At 37.3% G+C, this 21,961-nt stretch overlaps 1 protein-coding gene across 21 annotated transcripts in view; it reads right to left on the bottom strand.

The window, feature by feature from the left end:
- Window positions 1–21,961, bottom strand: part of PECAM1 (platelet and endothelial cell adhesion molecule 1) — a 34,415-nt gene that overhangs the window by 9,068 nt on the left and 3,386 nt on the right. For 2 of the 21 annotated variants that reach the window (XM_085239864.1, XM_085239865.1), the window contains exons 1-13: window positions 17,990–18,282; window positions 17,816–17,842; window positions 15,866–16,159; window positions 14,939–15,238; window positions 14,579–14,848; window positions 13,951–14,211; window positions 12,650–12,934; window positions 10,752–11,033; window positions 10,227–10,334; window positions 9,344–9,371; window positions 8,820–8,887; window positions 6,755–6,823; window positions 3,207–3,263 (exon numbers count right to left, since the gene is read on the bottom strand). In XM_085239864.1, the coding sequence (XP_085095990.1) occupies window positions 3,207–3,263; window positions 6,755–6,823; window positions 8,820–8,887; window positions 9,344–9,371; window positions 10,227–10,334; window positions 10,752–11,033; window positions 12,650–12,934; window positions 13,951–14,211; window positions 14,579–14,848; window positions 14,939–15,238; window positions 15,866–16,159; window positions 17,816–17,842; window positions 17,990–18,023 (2,083 nt within the window). In that variant the 5' untranslated portion in view covers window positions 18,024–18,282. Of the gene's footprint in view, window positions 1–1,621; window positions 1,693–3,206; window positions 3,264–6,754; window positions 6,824–8,120; window positions 8,178–8,819; window positions 8,888–9,343; window positions 9,372–10,226; window positions 10,335–10,751; window positions 11,034–12,649; window positions 12,935–13,950; window positions 14,212–14,578; window positions 14,849–14,938; window positions 15,239–15,865; window positions 16,160–17,815; window positions 17,843–17,989; window positions 18,284–21,961 lie in introns of those variants that run through there. The other 19 variants (XM_085239860.1, XM_085239867.1, XM_010721525.4 and 16 more) reach the window with 19 other exon arrangements.

Genomic DNA, 21,961 nt, shown 5'->3' with positions numbered 1-21,961 from the left:
CTCCTTCAGGAACAGCATCAGCTGCCAGCCTAGTCCGCTGGGACTGAAGTACAGGCAAAGCAGGCAGCAGGGCCACAGTCATTTTATCACTCTCGGCAGTCTGTTGACTTAGACAACTGTCTGTTTTGCTTATGTCTCAGACAATCTCTGTTCTGAACAAAAGGCAACGGCTCCGGGACTGGGTTGGATATTCCCCAGACTCCCAATATGCTTTGACCTCCTCACAGGGCAACCAGAGAAAGCGGCATTTTAAGGAAATTGGCTTATCCTGATAGATGCAAAGGACTCTTAGGCCAAAGTGCAACTGACCTGATTAGAACTAATTGTGAGCATTCCCCACGCTGCCATTTGGATATAGGATTTGATTTAAAGCTGAGGCTTGAAGCTTTTGGTATTTACTGTAAAATACTAAATATGCAGCCTATCGCTCTAGAAAAAATTCCACTTAAACCAACCTTTCACCAGCAGTTCCAAGACAAATTCATCTGAGTTGCTTCCAAAGACAAAATTACTATGAAAAGCATCCTCCCTACACCTCTTGTTATTTCAAAGGAAATCTAGCATCCATTTAAGGAAATTGACATTCTTTTATGTACAGCACATCTTTTTGACTTTCAGTCAAAATACACCTGACTAGACTTTAATGGTACAAAAAACTTGCTTATTGTTATTGGGGTTAAGTACAGTTAACCCTACACAGATCTTTGATTTTGAATGTGCATTTGATAGTTTGTTTCTAAGACTCCTGTCCATTTTTCAAGTAGCATCACCGCATGCCTGGCACGCAGAATGAGGAAAGCAGAGCAGCAGATAGGATAGGAAGTATTACCATTGTATGATTCAGACACTGAAATGATAGTCACAGGAGATAACAGTTGATACTGGAAAAACAAAAAGAATAATGGCAAATGCTCAACACATCACAAAAGCCTCGGTGCTTGGGAAAGGTCAGATGGTGTGCACCAAGGATTTAGGATAGGGACAAGCAATAGCTGTGGAACTCAAAATAAAAGCGAAGCTGGTTACTGACATGGCATCTGCCTTACAGGGGACAGCAGAGAGCACAGCCAGACAAATGAGCCAAAATATTTTGGCTCAGTCACAGAAAATTGCATCAGACATAACTACTGATACTTCTTCAGCTTCCTCTCTAGTGGACACAACATCTGAAATGCACAGGCAACAACTTGAAAAGACTAAATTGCTTTTGAAACGCTCCACTCCATTTAAATGACCCAAAACTACAAAAGTAACCTACAAACAATAATAAAAATATATTTGTAGGTCTTAGATGTTATGCTGTCAAACAGTGTAGCTGACACCAACTCCCCAGTTCGTGTCATTTCCCCAGAGGTCAAGTTTGTCTGAACCATTAACTTCCTGAAGCAGACTGCATTGGCAGGCATTTGCCCAGAAACCTCAAAGAATAACTGAGACTAGTGAAGGTTATAAAGACAAGCCACCTTCTGCAACCATTAGTAATATTTAGTATCTTTCAGAATTAGCCATTAATATACTTGTATTAACGCATTAAAGTACTTATGAAAATTCATTTCCTACACAGCATTTTTACTTTGCTACCTTGCAATCAAATTTGATGAAAAATCAAAATAAATGTTACCTTTCAGCAGACTGTAACAAAGCTACTGCACAGCCATGTGATGCACTGCTTATCTATTTCAAACACTTTTCCTGTACATCAGTCAGGAAAAACAGACGTGATTAAAACAATAAACTGTTACTATGTTTCCAAGAATAACTGAAACTGTAGAATGTTGTGCATAAAAGAGCAGGTGGAGAGCAAAATTAAGGGGTGTTTGTTTGTTATTTGGCTAGTTTAGACCAGTCTTCCAATCAGATCTCATTTTACTACAGTTCCCACCTTACAGCAGATACAGTTGTTATTAAGTGCTTTGAATTACAGCTCTGCTATACCATCTGTTAACATAGCAACTCCTAAAACATCCTTTCAGTATAAAACATCTTGTTTTGTCAAAAATAGGATGGTGGAAGACATGATACTCAGCTTCACACTTGAGCAGAAGGCAAGGGAGAGGTGATGCAGTCAGCTCCTGCAGCTCATTCCAAGTCCAACCTACACTCAATGGAAAATTCTCCAGAGCATTAGAGAACCTGGGCCTGAAATCAGCTGTTTTCTCCTCATAATGCTGCCAGGCAATCCTGCATTAAGTGTCCAAGCCTGTTCTTTGGTGTAAAGGATTGCCTGCATTCCATTGGAAAAAAATAAATTACTACAACTTCAAGGCTCAGCACCAAGCCAGGAGGTTGGGATTCTGAAATTCAGTTCCCAGTGTTGTCACTATCTGAGTGCATTGCCTTAAACAAGTGAACTAATCTTACTGTTTATTCAGCTGTAAAACGAAGATAAAATTGACTTAAAAGGCATCACAAGGGAAAACCCAGTAATGTTTTGTAAAGTACTTGGAGACCCTCAAATGAAAAGTTCCCTAGAAACATAATACTGTGTTGGAGGAGGGTGGTAAATGCCTTATAAAATAGAGACACAGCAAACAAAACCACAAAGATCAACATTTAAACATGCCACACAATCAATAATATGGATGGGAAGAAAAAGTGAACAGTTCATAGCCCTAAAATACGTAAATCTTGACAAAGAGAAAAAAATCTTTTCTGATTTACTTTTGGACAAACTATTAAGAATCAGTTTTCACTAATTGCCTCTGAACTCATTGCTGCCAGAACATTTATAGATAATAATTGGTAGGATGCTGCTAATGCCCATCTGTAATACAATGCCTGAAATCTTTGCCACAGTAAGTAAGAGATGGGCAGAGGGGCTAGTGGATACAATCTGAGACATTTTTATCATGCTTAAAGCATTTGCTGTTGGAGATGCATTTGAATCACAACACAAGATCCTAATTCAGGGTAAGTTCAGCTCCACACCCTGACATGAGCCAAATCACTCAGTTAACACAGTGTTAATGGCCTGATGAAGCAGATGTTACAAATATTAATCTTATTGCATTGAGTATCATTGGTTTATATGAAAATATACACAGTTTATCAACACCTGCAATTCCTTAGTTGCTATTTGGGGTGTTCCAGTGTGACTTGGATCAGACTTTACAGCATTTCTCTCAAAACCACTCAGTCACAAATTTAACCCTAATCTCTATACAAACACTTCCTTTATGTGTTTAATTTTTCACTAGCTTACTTACCATTATTAGCTTTTCTGATTTCACTATAAACTGTTTCAGTCCCCTTCTGTACAGGAGCTGGAAAATGTATTGGCACAGAATCAATTTCTTTTCTTTTTAGTGTTTGCCTTATGAAAAGCTCCTTAAACAAACAGAACACACTGTTTTACCTTCAGAGGAAGTAGTTACATAAGCAGAAATTAATCTTGTGGATTCTGCACAAAATCCCCCTCCCCCAGACCCAGTCTATAAAGTTCTGAGAAGGAAATGTATTTCTCTCTATATATAAAATAATAAATATGACCTTACCTTTTAAAATTTAACACTCTAATAATCTTCTCAAATTAGAAATTATTTAAATTTTACAGAAACATCTAACATCAGAGAAGAGTTTCTCTAGATCATTTAGAAGGCTTCTTTTTCAATTTGTTAGAAGGATGTAGGGATCCTAGACCTCTAATTCGAAGAGTAACTGCAGCCCCATTTGGTAAGTGACTTGATTACATCTTACAGTCACAATAACAATTTAAATTGCTGCTCTTTGTGAAATATCTCAGAAGAATATCAGCAGATTTCACAGTGCATGGCCTCTATTTGGGTCATAACCAGAAAGTGTCTGCTTTCAGTTCCTCAATGAGGCAGAACTCTCCCATTATTGAACTGAGATCAGGAGGAGTGAAGGCTGAGAAAGCCTGGGAAATGACAGAATATAACAAATGCAGACAGAAGTTGAATGCCCCTAAGGACATCACTGGGATTTAAATGTAATGTTAGCCTTGGCCATCCATTTTTCAGGATGCTGAGTTTGCAAAAAGCTAAACATCTACTTTTGTATAAGCTGGAAAGCAAAAAGCTCTTCCTTTTTCTCCTGCTCAACAAATCAAACGTGATACCAAACAGCATAACTATGGACAGTTACCCCAGTGAGGAAAGACCTTGGCCAAGGGCTTAAAAGCTGAAGAAGTCAGTTTCTCTACAGCCAGTATAAACACTGTTCTGGCAACTAGGAAATTAGAACAATTTCCTTGATTTCTTGCATGGTTCTAACATGAATAATAAAGCAAAATGCTCTTGAACAATGAATACAGAAAATGACTTTCATAAGTTCATATAAAGTCCCATGCAGTAGGGCCTATGAACTTGCTGTTTGAGGATCTCAAGGCACTTTAAGAACACTGATTAATTTTGGTTGAACACAGTCTCTTAGTAAACCTCTGAATTTCACCAATATCACTTCCAATGTCTTTGCATCATCACTAAAACAAAAAGTCAGGTTTTTCTATTTGAAGTAAAACAAATAGATACAATGGCTGATCCTTGTTTTCAGGAAACTGGAAAGAGAAAGCAAATTTCTGGATACCAAATCCTATACACTAGCTATAGAAACATTTAAAGAATTCAGACATATTGATCCGCAGACAGACTAAGAATCAGAACAGCCACTGTTCTGCATTGTTCTGAAGAACCTCAGTGTTTCTGGCACCACATTCTAATTTTCTAAAGCTAAACTAATTTTTGTTAATTCTATTAAGTGTCCTTTAAATGCTGGGACCTACTGCAACAGAATTGAGCTGGAAAATGACTATTAATTTCAACAATAGTAGGAGTGGGCACTTTACCAAGTGCAAAATCACAGCTTTCACACTTGCTGCTTTGGCATGAACTTCCTTTGCAAAATAGTCTGGAGATCGTGAAGTGCATATCAGATGCTTCTGGACAATTGTTAAATTATCAATACAATTTCCAGTATAGCAAGAAGAAATCTTTTCAGAATTTTAATACATGTTAGCTCCTTTTGTTTGGAACGTACTTTTTTTCATCAGACTACAATCCTAAACCTTCTCCCGTTGTCTCTGTGGAAGACATGGCAGGAGGTATTTCCTCAGCTTGCTTCTTTTATTTTTTTTTAATCCATTTCATTAAATTTTTTTATAATGCCACTCACTGGCCATTTTGTTTTCTTTGCTAATCTTCCAGTAGTTGTCTCAACACTGAAATTATGCGCTGGGAGAAATGACTTGCATCATTTGACATTTTGTTCCCACTCTACAGATGACTAACCAGCTACAAAGAAGAAAAAGAAGGAACATGTTGTTACCCATGGTTAGTAGTTTCCCCCTTCTTACTTTATGGGTATTTCCTGTCCACGTTTTAGCATTGGCATTGTGTTTGCTCATGTTAATAACAAAAGATCTGAATCATTTTGCCTATTTTTATTTTTTTAATGCAACAATGCTTTGGTCCATCCCATAGTCTCCAAAAGCATTCATTTTCGATTTAATCATTCTCAAGAATGTCCACCTCTTTAAATATCAAATTAACAATCAGTTCCAACTGCCCCAAAGAACAGCTAGCCTGTGTAGCTCCAGCAACATATTCCATATCTGAGGAAGCCTTTCACCTCCACTTTAGAAAGTAGGCATTAGGTTATTCCCACATGGAAATTTCAAAGTAAAGCAGTGAAAACTGCATCTAGCAAGTTTACCACCATCAATACCACTGTAATAAGCACTGCTTTTTGTTCATGGCAGAACCACTGTACATACCAAGCTCTTGATTTGTTAAAAATTATTTCATAAATGATCAGCTACTATAGACAAGGCTGTAAAAAGAGGGTGAAACCACTGCCTTAAAACGCCGTATTCCTTTACTGCCAAAGACAAAACGTACATCCTTCTACAATTCTGTAAACTTGTTCTGAGCTGGTGTTCAGTTATCCCAAGTGACCCAAAGGCTATGGCCATGGCCAACATACTGCTGTATTTACTGCAGTATTCTTCACAACGAATAAATACATAGGAATTTTCATTTGAACTGTCATGTAGTAGCACATCTTTACCATTCTACACCACTGTACTGTGCAATATGCATTCAAACGTTTGGAGCAATTAAGTGTTTTAGCAATTAAGTGTTTATGGATTAACACCATACTCAGAATACAAGGAAAACTCTGTGATGAATGACACCAGCATGTCAGAAAACAGAAAATGAACAGGAAAATGGGCTGCTCCAGGAGAGACTTGCTGCCAAGCTCAAACAGTGAGCACTTTGCCCAAATGTCTGTATTCCTAATTAAACAAGTATGCTTTTGGTCTCTGAAATAAGAGATTGTTCCTTCCTACCAGGGAAAAGCAAATTTTCATTTCTTCCTCAGTCTGCTTCTCATCAAGTTAAAGCAAAGTGTAAATGTCTCTTTATTAACCTATCCTGTGGCTAAGCTCAAACAGCCTTCAATACATTTTGGACTCTTTAACGTGAGGACTCATAATAGGCTGCACTGTTCTCAGAGCCACAGCTCCAGCTGGGAGCCCAGTTCTGCACAGACTTCACGTGAATGGGATTGGCAACTAAATGAGAGAATCCTTGAGGAAAAAGGGTTGCAACGAACAAGAACATGGTTGTCACAGCATCATCTAGATTAAGGAACACAACTGGCACAAAGCTGTCACACGCAGAACACAACCTGCTCTTACTTTTACAGATGTCAATGTCAGACCAGTGTCAGGGAGTAGCAACAAACACAGAGTTACTCCCAAAATAGAACAGTAGAGGCCAGACAGCTTATTTACCTCTATGGGGATCAAGCGTTGACACTTCAACTTCAGTGTACTCCACCTCAGCACTCTCAAGGTCAGGTCCTGCCCCAAAAATACCAAGAAGATGTTTCTTTGTAGCACTGCATGCTTCATTTGAGCTGTGGGCCTGATTTTGATAGGTGCAGGATCAGGCCCTACTTACGGCAGGTGTGAGTGTAAAGAACTGCAAGTCTTACTCATCCCTAAGGCTAATTTCTATCTAAAGGCAGTAGACCAAATCAAACCAGATTTCTGAAACTGTGATGTAAGAATTGCACCTAACCTCTTACTTTCCACTTAACACTTTCAAAAGCATCACAACGCAAATGGAGCAGGAAATTGTCTCCTATTCCTGCTGCAGCTAGATGTCTTCTCTCTTCTCTTTCCCTCCCTGCCATTACAATTTCCTCCTTTTTCATGGCTGCCCCATAGTGACATTTCCTACTCTCTGTTTTCCTCATGTTTAACTGTTACTTAAGTCCTTCACAGCCTTCCTCATCACCACTCATACTTTCAATTTCTACCTTGCCGATAAGCAATTTCAGCACTTTCCCCCATGCTGCTGTTTAAGCTCTCCATAGACATCTACAATGGCCACACATCCACCATCTCAAAATGCTCCTCTGCCACAATGCCTACAAAAGGTCTGACAATGATTAGACAGTTGATTTGCTAAATCTACTGGCTGAACGGTACTGGCTTGCTGGATACGAAAGAGCCAATAACTGTTTTTTTCTGCTCTCTTTTCCTTGAGATAGAGAAGGATTTCTACTGGATTTCTGCAAAAGCTGGGAAGGCCCGTTGCAGTAATCCAGACTGGAGTCATATGGAAATGAAAATTTTTTGGAACAGAAAAATGGCAAAATTTCAGTAGCACGGTGATAGAAGAAGGGAAAAAAAGAGCCAAACAGCAAACAAAAAGTGTTTAGGATGGAACATTTGAATGACATGACAACAGCAATGGTTCTGGTGGATCAATACAAGCCCTATGTTCCTACATTTCAGGTGTCTGTGTTTTTTTTTTTTTTTTTTTTTGCTTGTGAGTGTCTTTAGCTCTAATTTGACCTGCTCAAGCCACAATGGGCTAAGTTGCACACAATGACCACAAGCTCCTTTCTCTCATTTGATGAAGAAAAAGCTATTGCCACACAAATACAGTATAGACAGTGTTATTTTTGGAAACATATGAATAAAAGGCTTCTACATCTGGTGGAGAGATCTGCAATAGCCTGGTTGGTCACTGTCATTTTGTGCATAAGGAAAAACAATTATGTTTGGCAAAGAAAAGAGTCTTCTCCATTATCAGAGAAAAAGAGGAGAGACTAGACTTAACAAATCCCATCTTCAAGTATGAAATTACCTTTATTTTCATCTGTTGATTTCATGTGATTTTCACCATCTTCAATGTAACCTGATCCTAAAATATTCAAGCAAAATTTGAGCCAACAAATATTTGTTCTATCCAATCAAATGAATGAGTTACACAACTGCAATTCCTCCTTATGTTTATTTACATGAGAAATTTTACTTTTAGATTCACATGTAATAGACAGTCATGTAACACGTGGGAAGAGTACGGCTTTTTAAATGATCAGCTGAAAAATCTCAAGGGCTAACTTTGCTCACAGCAGGTGCTCTAATTCACCCTAACTGAGATCCTGGAAAGTGACCAGTAATGACAAATTAACACTGCTGTATTGTGGTCAGACTATGGAACCACACTCCACAACTCAAATTTCCTCACTGAACTCATTTTCTTGCAGCTATGTAAAACTTATCAAAAAGAAATTAATTCTCTTCTTGCCTTAGTTTTCCACCTGTAGTTGTTGCCTGGTAGATGTGCCTGAGCAGATTTGTAAACCAGTCTTTGTATAAGATTTGCTCATAAAAAGCCATGCAAAGACAAAATGATAGCAGACACTTAGCAGAATATTACTGGTAATCTTCTGGATTCTCAAGAAACAGTGCCCTGTCCAAACCACAGCCATGCAAGTCCAAAACTTTAAATAAATATTTACTTAGGCCCACTCACTCACAGTCTTACAACAAAATATCCTACCAGAATAGTAGTCTCCATCATGCTGTCTTGACAGTTTCTCACTTGTTGAGTTTGTAGCCAAGGCAGATCTGAAAAGCAAATGAATAAAAGCTGATGTAATTATCCAAAACAGTCAATAAAAACAACACGATGACATGCGAAGATCAGTAATTATCTATGCAAACTACCACACTTTCTTAACCATTGAAACTAATGGAAAAATTTCTTTTGTCTTTAAGAAAAACACAAGCAGACTTTAAGGTCAAACGTGGACACTGTTGCATTACTCTTCTTAAAGACTTCAAAATTTTTAATTCCATATCTACACACATTCAAATGTATGTCTCCTAGCTGACCTTTTTCTATTTCTAGACTATTTCCAGACTATTTCCTCATCCTGTTGTTGTGTTAGCAGGTGGTACACAAAGCACAACCATCCATTGTTTGCAGGTGTGTGCTGTAATAAGCCATATACACATGGTGGAAGGCCTCCAGCCTTTAAAAACAGAAATACTTCACCATGACCAAAAAGCAAGCTATCTTACCGAGACATCTCCATGGATGGTCCTTTAGCTTGACAAAAAGAAAGGATAAAAGCATCTATTAATACATAGCACAAGTAAAACAATTTAAAAATAAAAATGAAAACAAAAATATAGTTATTATCTGCCAAAGTCAGAGCAACTTCTCTCAGCAATCACAGAATGAATTACCTAGTGTCCCACATCCTGTTTATAATACAGCTCACTTAAGAGTCTCTTTTGCAGAGAAGCTAAGCTCTCAAATCCAACATTTCAGCTGTCTGGGACATCCAGATACTCCATTTTTCCCTGAAAATTTTGTGAAGTACTGCATATCATAGGATGTTCATTTAAAACTACATTTCTTTACTTTCTGAAAGAACAAGATCTGAAAGATTATCTTAACGATAAAAGACAAATGCCTAAGTGAAATTATACTCATGCATGGGAAAAAGAAATTGAATAATCTTAACTTGGCCTTATGAGGACTAGAGAAGTATCTCAGCTACCCCAGAACTGGGAGCCTGAATCACATCATCATAGCCCCATAATGGAGCAAAAAGCTTCTCAGTCCCCATTTGCCTTTACACTGCAAGAGTTTCAATTCCATGTCTGGAACTGCATCAGAACTGTGCGATTCTGGTCAATCTCCACAAACGTTTGCTCCACTACTGTCTTTCCAGAACCTTTAGTGAGATGTTTGCCCATTCTGCCTAAAATACCTAGAAAATTCAGCACACCTGCAGCTTACTTTGGGCCACCCACATTTGCAAGTGAATTTTTAGCTTTTAAAATCATAGTTAGACATCTCCTGAAGCCACATCCCTACAGATTCTTTGCTCCTGAAACAAAGGCAATGTTTTAGCTCCCATACAGTAATCAACAAAGAATAGAAGAGAATAATTACCATTTTTCTTCTTACACCAAAACCACCATACGGCAAGAATCACCACTCCTGCGATAGGTATTAGGACAAATGCAGTAATTACTCCTTTCTGCCAAGATGCTAATATGACTGGAAATAAGAAAGACACGTTTAAGAGAGTAGGTACAGTGACTGGTGATCATTACCAATTTCTGCAGTAAAGGGAGGTCTCATTTTACTATGAATTGGCCATCTTACATACTAGTGAAGATCTTTAAGGAGAATTGCATGCAAAGATCACAAGTGAGCCTTTCTCTTGTGGCAAACAAGCCTACAACAGCAGGCTGATTTTGCTTGCATATAACACCTCTGGCTTTTGTTAAACTTTTGGATGTAGGTAAGACAATCTCTGTTTATAAATGGTCCTTCTGTTTAACTTCTATCAATTGTGGATCAAGAAAGGCAGTAACACTTGGTAACCTCCATATACCTAATAACTTTTCAGATAACACAAGCTTTGCCTGCCGTGTTGGCAGAATACACAGCTTATCACAAAGGTCAACTTACCATTGATGGTTATTGGGTGGCTTTTCGCACTCACATTAGCTCGATTAGAAGCAATGCAGTAATACGTCCCCGTGTCCTGCCTGCTCATCTCCTTCTTCTGCCACATGACTCTGTCTGCATGCTCACTTCTTTCAAATAAAAGAACGTCACGATCAGTTTTTCTAAAAATCCTGAAGAGGATTGGCCAAGATCCTTCTTTCACAGAGCAGAGAAAGGCAGTCTCACCGCCATCTTCCACTTCCCCATAAGGAACACTGCCCAAGCTGATGTTCCTGATCGGTACTACGAAGGAAGGCACAGATGAAACAAATATCAGTGCTACCAGAAATAACTTTAACAATAAAATATTCTATTGTAGATATTCTTACTTCAGTGTCATTTTAATTAGCTAAAACAGAGATTGAAAGCACAGTATTAATCTTTCTGAAATATCTCTGCCAGACCACATCCTCTAGAAAATACTTCTATACAGCCAGAAGTAGAGAGGCCATCATAAAGAAATGAAGCAGGCACAGGAGGAAACTACATCCATTCCCACAGAAGTCAATCAGCCTTTTTTCTTAAACTCCAGATTCCCATCGGGCCCCAAACTAGAAATGATTTAATTTGCAGAAATTATACAGCAGTTTGATGGTGTAAAAAATTATAGTTCCATTTATGTAGCTGTGCTTTCATAGTTATGTCGAATTATGCAGCTTTATAGTAACAGTATTAGATATTTCTCATAACTGTTAGAATACAACAGTGAACACTAGCAGATAACCGATCAAGTTCTTCAAAAGCATCTTTAGAATTTAAACAAGATAAACAAGTATCTTCACCATTTTATATTTAATCTTCTCTCTAGTGTTAGCAAAGCATATCCTAGTAGATTTTATGAGCATGAGGTGCATTCCTTTACTCTAAGCAGACGTAAATACTGGAATTGGAGATTTAATTGGAGAGCAGAGATCATGCCCATCAACTGTGCAGTGATCCAACTGACATGCAAGAGATGCAGCAATGCAGGATGCATCTGTTCTACAGATCAACATCAAAAACCACATTTCTTCAGTAAACTCAGAGAGAATCCACCTGTTAACCACCAGTTTTTCCTCTTTAAAATGAAAACAGCTTGCATTACAGCTGTGACACAAAACTGAAAACTTATTTATATCACCAGGATCTGAATCAGGAACTATCATGTGAAATCTTACTACCATCTGCTCTGACAGCACCAAAAAATGCATAGAAAGAGTATAATGGTTAAAATTCCACTAAAACAAGACACTCTACCCTCTTAATGATAGGAAAAAACTATCACTATCACACACACTTGTGCTTTAAGAGTTATCATATCAGTCTCCTGTAGCCCACTGCAGAATTGTTTTTTGCATAAAGCTTTTTCAAATATATCTTTTTCTTTCCCATATTTCAAATATCCTACTGCCCCATTCAGCAGTGCAGTTCTGCTCTCTCTTGCTCTTAACTCCTGCAAGTCAGTGAAGTCACTGTACAGTAAGTTGAGCACAAAGGTAACTCACTGGTAGATCAGTCTTTGCTCATACACTGTACCTCCTATTTGCAGATATGGCATAATTACAGGCTAACTTTCAGACCTATTAAGCAACTGCAGCTTCTGGTGCAAGATTAATAAATCATTTATGCTTTACCAATAAGACTAGTTGTATAATAAGATCTCAAGTCAGATTCATTCATTTATTTAAAGTAAACTCAAATGTAGTTAAATCAATTCAGAATACTATCAGGATTTTTATATTAGTGATGAGTAGCCTGTGATACAGATCTCCAACTAGTTCCAATTCAACTGATTTATAAACATTTTGCATCCATTTTGCTTAGTCTGTAATATGCTGCTTCAAAGATGGCATTAGACAAGAAAAACTGAACAGACTTACCTATTACTGTGATGTTGAGAATCTTGCTAGTTTTCATACCACTGGAGTGATGATTTCTGGCACCACATTTGTATTGTCCTTTATCATTTTGTTTAATATCTTCATCCAAGAAAACAGCACATGTGTTATTAGTTACTATTTCTTTCTTAGCTTTATTTCCTTTGTAGAATGTGAATGTTATTGGTGGTGTTCCCATCTTTAAACAACAGGTTAACTTCAGAGGCTTCCCCAGAACCACTTCTGGTAAACCACTGAAAACAGAAATATTTGGCATGGAAACTGGAGCTAAAATGGGAAAGAAAGAAAAAAAAATATATTGCTGATTATATTGCATAAGGTCAGATCTCCACAGATCCCTTCCAAACTCTAAACTTCTGCAACTCTGTGATTATTTTCTATAAAACAGACAAATAGACAATATTTAGCACATTTCTCTTCCACAAACAACCTATGTGGGAAGCTTGCTCATTGACAGAAGCAGGGGTGATTTGAACAAAGCAAAAACATAGACAATAAAACATATATGACTTACACTAAAATAGCATGCTAACAGAATGCAAAGGAAATGAAAAACAGGTCAATAAAGCAGCTATGGATCATTCAAACTCCAGAGCTAGCTCTCTGCTAAGGAGCAAGTCTGTGTGGTAAAAATACCTGGAAGTAAAGTAACATCACATGCATTACAGGAGATGGGTGTTGCAGCACCACCTAATTGCACAACTCTCTGCAATACAGTGAGTCACAACCCAATGAATCCCCCTTTTACAGATTTGAGAAGTGATTGTACTTGTTCCACAAGGGAGAAGGAAACTACGATGTTTGTTAGTGTGCTGGTCAAGGGGTTGGACTGACAGAAAAACTTTTTCTGGAGTACAGCCCCCCAGATGATCTCTGTCTCTTCGCTTTCTGTCTGGAGGGCCATGGGAAGGGTCAATCAAGGTGGATGCTGACAGTTTCAGATCAAACTTGGTGAGTGAAAGGTATGCAGAATATTTTAAGCTCCAGCAAATGGTAACGAATGAGATTTTGTTTGGCGTCTAGCAGAATCAAGAGAAAAGGATAAAAGGGAAGACATGTTAGCCCTAACTCCTAGGGCCCACCCTGTAGAAGTCTGACTTGAGTCAAACCCCTCTACAGCTAAAGAATGCAAGCATATCTCACAGAAATGAGTATTCAAAAACAGACAAATACCCTCTTAGTTCACGAATTAGAAACTGATTTGTAAATACATGAGCTTACAAATAAGTTTATGAGTGATTTTCTTCCCCTGGCACTGGGTTCTAACGTTTGTATCAACTCACCATAAACTTGTATCATTACAGGCTTGCTCTCCTTGACTATTCTGTTTACTTCAGCTTTGCAGATATACAATCCAGTATCATTCACCTTAGCTCTCGTTGTAAAGTTCCTAGAATTTCTCAACAAGATGCCTCCATTTGAATTTCTCCGTAAAATAGAGAAGCTAGCATTTTGAAAATCCTTAATGCTGCAACTCAAAGTTAATTCTTTATTTTCATCCAGCTTATTCATAGAAGCAGTCAATACTGGCTTGGGGAATAACTCTGAAAATTAAAAAGAGAATCAGTTTGTTCAAATATAACGTAAAAGAACACGACTGCGTATCCCAAAGTACACAGAATGAAGGATAAAATAGAAGTTTACAACCAGGGAAAAAACAAACAAAACCAAACATCATGCTATTGTAATATAATAGTATTTCCAAGGAAAACAGAAATGTAGCAATTACCTGGAGTCCACATCTCCTATGTATTATTTGAAATTATTAGTGGCAGACAAAAATCAGAAGCACAAACGTAAACAGCCTTTCAATTAGGAAAATTTACTTTTGAATCTGGACATTACTTTTGCAATCTGCCAAATTTAAATATTGTTCCACTGAGTAACATCTAAGATGAACAGAAGAGTTACCTGTCACAACAACATTCCGTGTGGCAATTTTAGATGCTTTCCCTTCTTCCACCTTACAGAGGTATTCACCGCTGTCCTCTAGAGTAGCTACTGCAGAATATTTCAAAGTTGTCTGATCTCGTACACTGCTCAGTATTGTTTTATTCCTCAGAAGCATGATTTCAATGTCACGCATTTTGGCTACTACAGTCGAGCACTCAAATTGTATTTCTTTTCCTTCTGTAATGTTACTTGAGGGCTTGATGCGCAGAGTTGGCTTTATAAATGGTTCTGCAAGAGAGTATGTATATATAAAATCACAATCCAACTTTTTTATTATGGTAAGCAAAGATATTTAAAAAGAAAAACTAAGAAACTTACCCTTGACTGTTATAAGTGTTCTGTTGCTGGGTTCTGAGGTTTCAAATTCAAATTTTACATTTCTCTTACCCAAACAGTCAAATTGCAAAATATTATCCCCTTCTTCAATGGGAAATTCTATAACAGAAAAATTCCTCTGTAGTTCATATGTAAGTTTTTCTTTAGGTTTTGAATTCATCTTCATCTTCCGGAAAATGAAATGTAATGGAGGCACTTCTTCTGGCAGCTCACAACGTAATTTCACGACTTCACCCTCAAATACTTCTTTTTTCTCAGCGATGAGAATTGGTTTGGTCATTCCTTAGAGAGGAAAACAAGGCAAGAAATAGATCAGTGCATAATCCTAAATCAAACTCTGTCTTTGATGACTGTGGTAGCAATTTATGTTAGCGGGCAGAAAAAAATGGTTTGAAAGAACTAGGTTGGGGAATTTTTTTAAGCTGCACACTTGTGAACATTGGTGGTCCCTGTTTGCATAAAAGATAAAGAAACAAGATGGATATATAACATTGTCTTTAAAAATAGCCCCCATCTGACTCCAGATTTGGTGATGGTTATCACAAGGTGAGAATCTCTATTTCCAGCTTTTCTAGTAAGCCAGTCTCCCCTGTTATTGTATTTATGATGTGCAGGAACAAGCATTCACAAATAACACTTTCTAGTCTAGGAGGTAGAGCATGGGGTGGTGATTCTGGAGGCATAGATTCCACTCCTGACTAATGCTGATCTGCCAGGAAACCTTGGGATAGTGATTTCATTTCTGTGCCTTAACATGAGGACCAAGTATGAAACTCTTGTAAAGTACCATGACGACTACAAATTAGAAGTACTTTGCAAGATATCCTATTTAGCACTATTATTATTTACGCTCAGAGGTTGTTATCATTTTGTACCTTAGAAAACTGTCATGTTTGAAGGAATATTCACCTGTTACCCAAACATGTAAGGAATCACTGTATCTTTTCTTTCCATTTGCTTCCACAACACATCGGTAGTCTCCTGTATGTGAAGATCTAGCCATGGGTACTTCATATCGTGCGTCTCCTTTGCCTGATACACTCATGAATACAAGCTTTTCATCCTTAAAAACTGTAATATTATGCTGCAAGTTGAAATCGGTACTTTTGCTAATATCAGCATGGCATATAATTGACATAGGAGCTCCATTCTTCACTTTGACAGATGGCTGAACCTTGATATGAACTGCATTGAAGGTAAAAACTTGATGGAAAAAATAAAAAGAGTTATTTATAGCTATTTTCAAATCATCCAACATAATACTGTCATCTCAAGCTGCTACATTTCAATCAGTAAAATTAATTCAATGTATCCCAGCAGTATATGTTATAATTTTTGTAATCAGATGTTGACAGTGGTAGCAGCATTACCTTCCACTGCACAGAGGTATACGAAGCCTCTACTGACCATCACAGTTCACAGTGTTCATCTCCTCAGTCTTTTCCTTGTGGGACTGAAAGAATTAATGATTTGGCCAGGCCTGCTAAATTCTTTAAAAGACACTGAAGATATTGGGATAGACTTGCAGCTATTTCTTGGCTTTCTTTATTTCCCATGCTTTGTTGTCTGCAACTGCAATTGCTAGGAGATATGAACAAAATTTTGCATGTATCCTTGTTTGAGTAAATGAAATAATACACTGTAAGCCAGCTTAGAGCTGTATGAAACCCCAAGACAACCCATCCCTAAGCATATAACTGGAATCCTTGGATTTATTCCAGTATTTTTTAATCTGAAAGTAGGGTTACATTATTCAACCAATTCCATTTAAACACATACTGCACAGACTTGGGATAATCTTAAACCTCTAGTTTAGGATAACTGGAGTATAGTAAAAGATATCTGGACTCAAGGTCTGCAAGCAAATATGTACGTGCCTGACTTGACACTATGGGCTGTCCTTAACATCACAGTCATTAAGTAACCTCAACAGAGAATCATAGGCAGAAGTAATGTCTCCATTTAATTTAGAATTTAAATTTGTCAGTCTTTGAAAAAAATATACTGAATACAGCATATTTTGATTACAAACAAACATCAAAATAAAACAACAACCCCCCTCGCTCTCCTCCTCCCCCCACAAAAATCCACAATAGCTAATTTACTTAAGAAACTATAAATACATCACAACAAAATGTTATGGCTATTAAAATCATAGTATAATTAATATTTTTATTCACACAGCTAGATTAGCAAATATGGAGAAAGAATTAAGAGTTACTTTATTTTCCCTTCCCTTAGAACTTACTGCTATGGATATATCTACTTTGTCCATGATTTGCTTTAGAAATTAACTACTTCCTGCATCTGGAAACTGAAGAAGTCCCTACCATGCCCAGTTACCAGGTATTTATGAATGGACTACATGACAACCAGGAGCAAACATTTCTCTACAGCAATGGGAAAAAGGAAAGATGCAGAGTGTATGTGCTGCATTTCCTTCAGGATACATGTTCTGTACTCTGCTCAGATATGCTCATGGGATATTTTGCAAGAAAAAGAGAAAAAGAGAGTGACCATAATTCATATTCTATTTATTTCTTTTAATCCTACCTCCTTCCTTGTAGGAATGAAAGAGCTAAAAAAAACCCAAAATGCTAGTAATTAATTCTATTCTACGCCTCGGTCAAACAAACTGCTCTAGGAAAATTTCAATGTACTTATTAAATATGAGCAGTCTATATGTCTTTTAAACACTTTGCTAGGAAGCACCACCAAGTGATATCTTTTACGTGGGCAAATATTGTAGAGCTGTAGTACAGCAAACCATACAAACTCTCACGTGTGCACACTAATAACTGAGAAATTAGTTAAATTACTTCATTTAAATATGTATATGAGAAAACTATATTTACCTACCTCTTTCCTGAGTGCAAATTTCTGAACCTGGAAAAAAGTAAAAAGAAATTTTCTTTTTAGTTTATGGATTGAGAAACAGCAACAGGAAACTACAACAAATCAGACCACCACAACAGAGCCACAAACAAGTCAGAAGAACAGGTACACATCCAGATACTCAGTTATCAAACTTACACTGCAAGAAAATCACCAGAAGAGCAAGATACATCTCGTTCCTGGAGAACAGACACTTATTTCCAAAATAAAGCAATATTCATCATCCGAGGTGATGCCACCAGATTCCCAAATCAGATTTGCTTTATTTTGCTTTATGGTAATAGATAAAAATTTGCCATTAAAAATTGTAAGTTTTTGTAAATCTTCAGCAGAAACTGGCCAGGTCAAGTGATCGTTCCCATTACTGGAAATGGCAAACAATGAGAATCTATCTGCTGCTCACAGGCAGATTACGGCTCAGGAAGTGACTGGACTTTTCCTGAGGGCACTACCAAATGCATTCGCTTTGTTTAATTTCTTAAGGTATATTAAAAAAAAAAATAACAAGAAATTCCAGGGACATTTATCCCGTAGTTCCTGTCCACAGGGGTATTTTTAAGTCACAATTAACCATTTAGGAATACAAATTACATTCACTATTTGACTTTAGCAGACGTTCAGCAAACATTTCTCTTCACCCTGACTCTTGCAGAGAATACATGTACACAGTTCTTCATTTTTCTCCTTTTTCTTCACACCTAAGTCTGTCATCTTTGCTGCTTTAATGTGGAGTTTGCAATAAATTCAAATCGGTTCATAATCCACAGCTACTGTTGGATTAGATTAGAATACTGACAGATGAACCTCTTCTACTGCTGTCACATATCAGAAACACAAACAAGCACAGTTAGGACAGTGCAAAACACACAGTTAGAAACACTTAACCCCAGAAGAATAGAACGGGTTGAACTTTCATTTCCCTGCAGAGATGTGAAGCAGCACTGGTACAAAAAAAAAAAAAAAAAAAAAAAAGAATAAGAAAAAAAAAGCAGAAATTGAACTGTGGCCTCGGGAAAATATTCTACTTCAGCATTTTGCTCCCAATTTCTGTTGGTGTTGATGTCTGCCTGAGATACAGCAAGGAACTGATGTAAAATTCAGAACACCTGAATTACTGAACTTCTTAACAAAATGGAAGAGTCTTTCTGATTACAGAGGAAAGCCTAAGGAAAGTAAAAAGCCTGAAGTACATCAATAGGCAGACTTGTGCCACAAAGACTATTTGTGAAGACAACTGAAATTTAATAATTACCCAAAAACTCACAACCGTGTCCAGTTTGTTGATGTTCAGGTGGTGAAAGGGTGAGTGAGCTGGGCGGAACGAGGACAGCAAGAAGAGTGCAGAGATACTGCCCTGTCCTTATGTTCTACCTTTCTTACTTTGGTACTATGTACGTGCTTTTAATCTTAAATAATCTGGCACTGCAGAAATGGCAGATTTAAGCACCAATTTAATTTTTCCAAATAATATTTACTATATACCTTTAAAGAAATTCATTGTTCAGCACCTTTTAGTTATCGATCAGCCAATACACAGCTAATATAGGGCTATTTTGCAAGGAGGGAGGAATGCAGAGTGGCACAGCATTCATAGCAATTAATGACTAAGAAGTAAGCTGGCTAACTAGCAGTAGAATTTGTTCTGCTTACTTCAGGCTGTTTGAAATACACTGCCAACAAAGACTTTGGCTACTTCCCAAAAATGGTCTCCAGAGCCAGGTAAAGGAAAGGAGGAGGAGGACACACAGCAGATGGAGAACATAAGTTTGATAAAATTTGCTATTAATAACAAAAAAAAAAAAAAAAAAAGAAAGAAAGAAAGAAAGAAAAAAAGGGAAAGAAAAAAAAAAAAAAAAAGGAAGGAAGATTTCCCCCTTGCTGTGTAAAAGAATTCAGCATGACATGGAAAGCTCAGTAAAACCATAGCACTCTTTCCCACCAGGGGACAAAGCCACAAAGAGGGAAAGAGAAATGGGTGGAAGCCAATATTTGTCAGACTGATCCAACATGACTGAGCTCAGAAGCAGGGCAGTTTCAGACTGAAGCTGAAAGATCAGCTTTTAGGATCAGCAGTACAGCTTAACGGTGCACAAATCCAAGGCAGTTCAGACGCCACAAATCAAGGATGTTCAGAAGACCTCTCAGTATAATTAGACTGTCATATTCTTAATAAAACCTCAGCATTACCCTGGAGAGAAAAATCTAACAGGTATTGGCCAAAATCTGAGAGGTAAAGCTCAACTGCAGAAATTTAACACAAAATACTATGAAACTTGAGAGAAAACCATTCCAAAGGGGTAAGAAAGACTTGAGACCATCTTCCATTGTTAAACTGGAGATCATGTGGACATAAAATATATAAACTTACATGTAGCTGTGCCAATGACCTTACTGTAATCTCTCAGGGTATGTTCTTCTGAAATAAGCAAGAATAGAAAATTATTCAAGTATACATAACTTAAAGAACTCTTTTCAGTCCCTTATTGTATTTGTGGGAAAAGAGGGACTGATAAAAAAAATGCAACACAATTTCTGAAACAGACCAAAGAGTTGGACACAATTCCTTTGACACCTACTGAATTTTTTTAATTTAATCTAAAGACCAATAAATCAAACCCTTAGGTATTAAAACTGTGCTCATCCGGGAATTCCTAATTGCTGTTTCTGCTGGCTGGGTCCTTTGCTATTTGGTTAAATATATCAATTCCTAAAAAGCTCTGACCCCTGAGCAGAGCTTTGCCTAAAATCCAAGTCAAAACCTATTTCCATAAGGATGAAATGCTGAATAAAAGCACAACACTGTGGGGCCACTGAAGCTTGTTCCACATAATTTCAGCGCACTGAATCTACCTTAAAAGCAATTAATTGCTACAGAAATGCATCACCAAATGTCTGAGATCCAAATCCATCTTTACTGATGTCAAAAGAAACTTCCAGTAACCAAATCAATAGTAGAAAAAGTTGCTCTGATTTCTAATTGCTGTTCCTGACACCGTGGTTCCTTGCAGCTGTGAACTATTTTGCTCTGTTAACACTTCCTGTTTCAACATGCTCAGAGTTAATGGAATTACAACGAATGTTGCTGTTTTCACACATCTAGTCAGCTCCCTGGGGAACTGGGAACAAATTGATTTTGTTCTACCTATATTTTTAGGGTATATTGTCTTCTCTTGAGCGTGAGACATTTGTATCATTTGTCTTTACTTAAAAAGCCTCCTTACATCTCCCCAGAGAAGAATAAATAATTTAAAAAATCATAGATGTGAATATTTACAAAGAATGTTAAAGAAGGTGACTTATTTTCAGACATCTAGAAATTCTATAATTTATTTTAAAAATTGTGTAGCTGTAAATCTGTGCTTCTCAGACCATTACATTTCATAACAGTGCCATCTACTGGGAGAGGCCCACAAGCGAAATCAAAGTACGTTTTTCCTCCTCCCATTTTTTTTCCAATTAAACCACCGTTTCCCCCTGAAGCTTTTCTTTTAATTACTGATATCCAACACCTCCTCCAAAGGGCAATATAAACAGATGTGGAAAAGTAATTGCAGGAACCAGAAAGCTGGTAGTGAGGGAATACTGCTGAAGATTTCACATTGCAATGTTTCTTCTAAATACAACAGTAGCCTATTATTACTATTTGGATCAATTCTTCCTAACCAATCTGGTGTCATTGAAAAGAAAACTAAAAAAAAAAAAAAAAAAGGAAAGAAATTCCTTCTTTCAGAGATGTTAGTTTCACTTGTTTATCTACATGATGAACACAGTCCCTGGTAACAACTCTCCAAGATTCTCTTTTCCAGCAGCATGCATATGATATATGTATGCATGTATGCATATGGTGATTCCTAGCAAAGCCCTCTGCAGACATCTACAGTACCAGAACCTCTTCCAGAGTGGAGAACCTCTCAGGATAAGAAACTACAACTGAGAATAACATTTATAATTCCACTGAAAGATGCAGATTTCCCTGGAAACCTACAATAATACTGATACAGCGTGAAGGGTGCACAGTCTTCATACATAATGTTATCTCATATTATTTTCATTCACAAGTAAAAGTAGTCACATTATTTTATTATTATTATTATTATTCTTTACTGGAAG

This window comes from Meleagris gallopavo, chromosome 20, assembly GCF_905368555.1.
Source record: "Meleagris gallopavo chromosome 20, MGAL_WU_HG_1.1, whole genome shotgun sequence".
NCBI classification, from domain to species: domain Eukaryota; kingdom Metazoa; phylum Chordata; class Aves; order Galliformes; family Phasianidae; genus Meleagris; species Meleagris gallopavo.
This window is presented reverse-complemented; position numbering and strand designations above follow the sequence as displayed.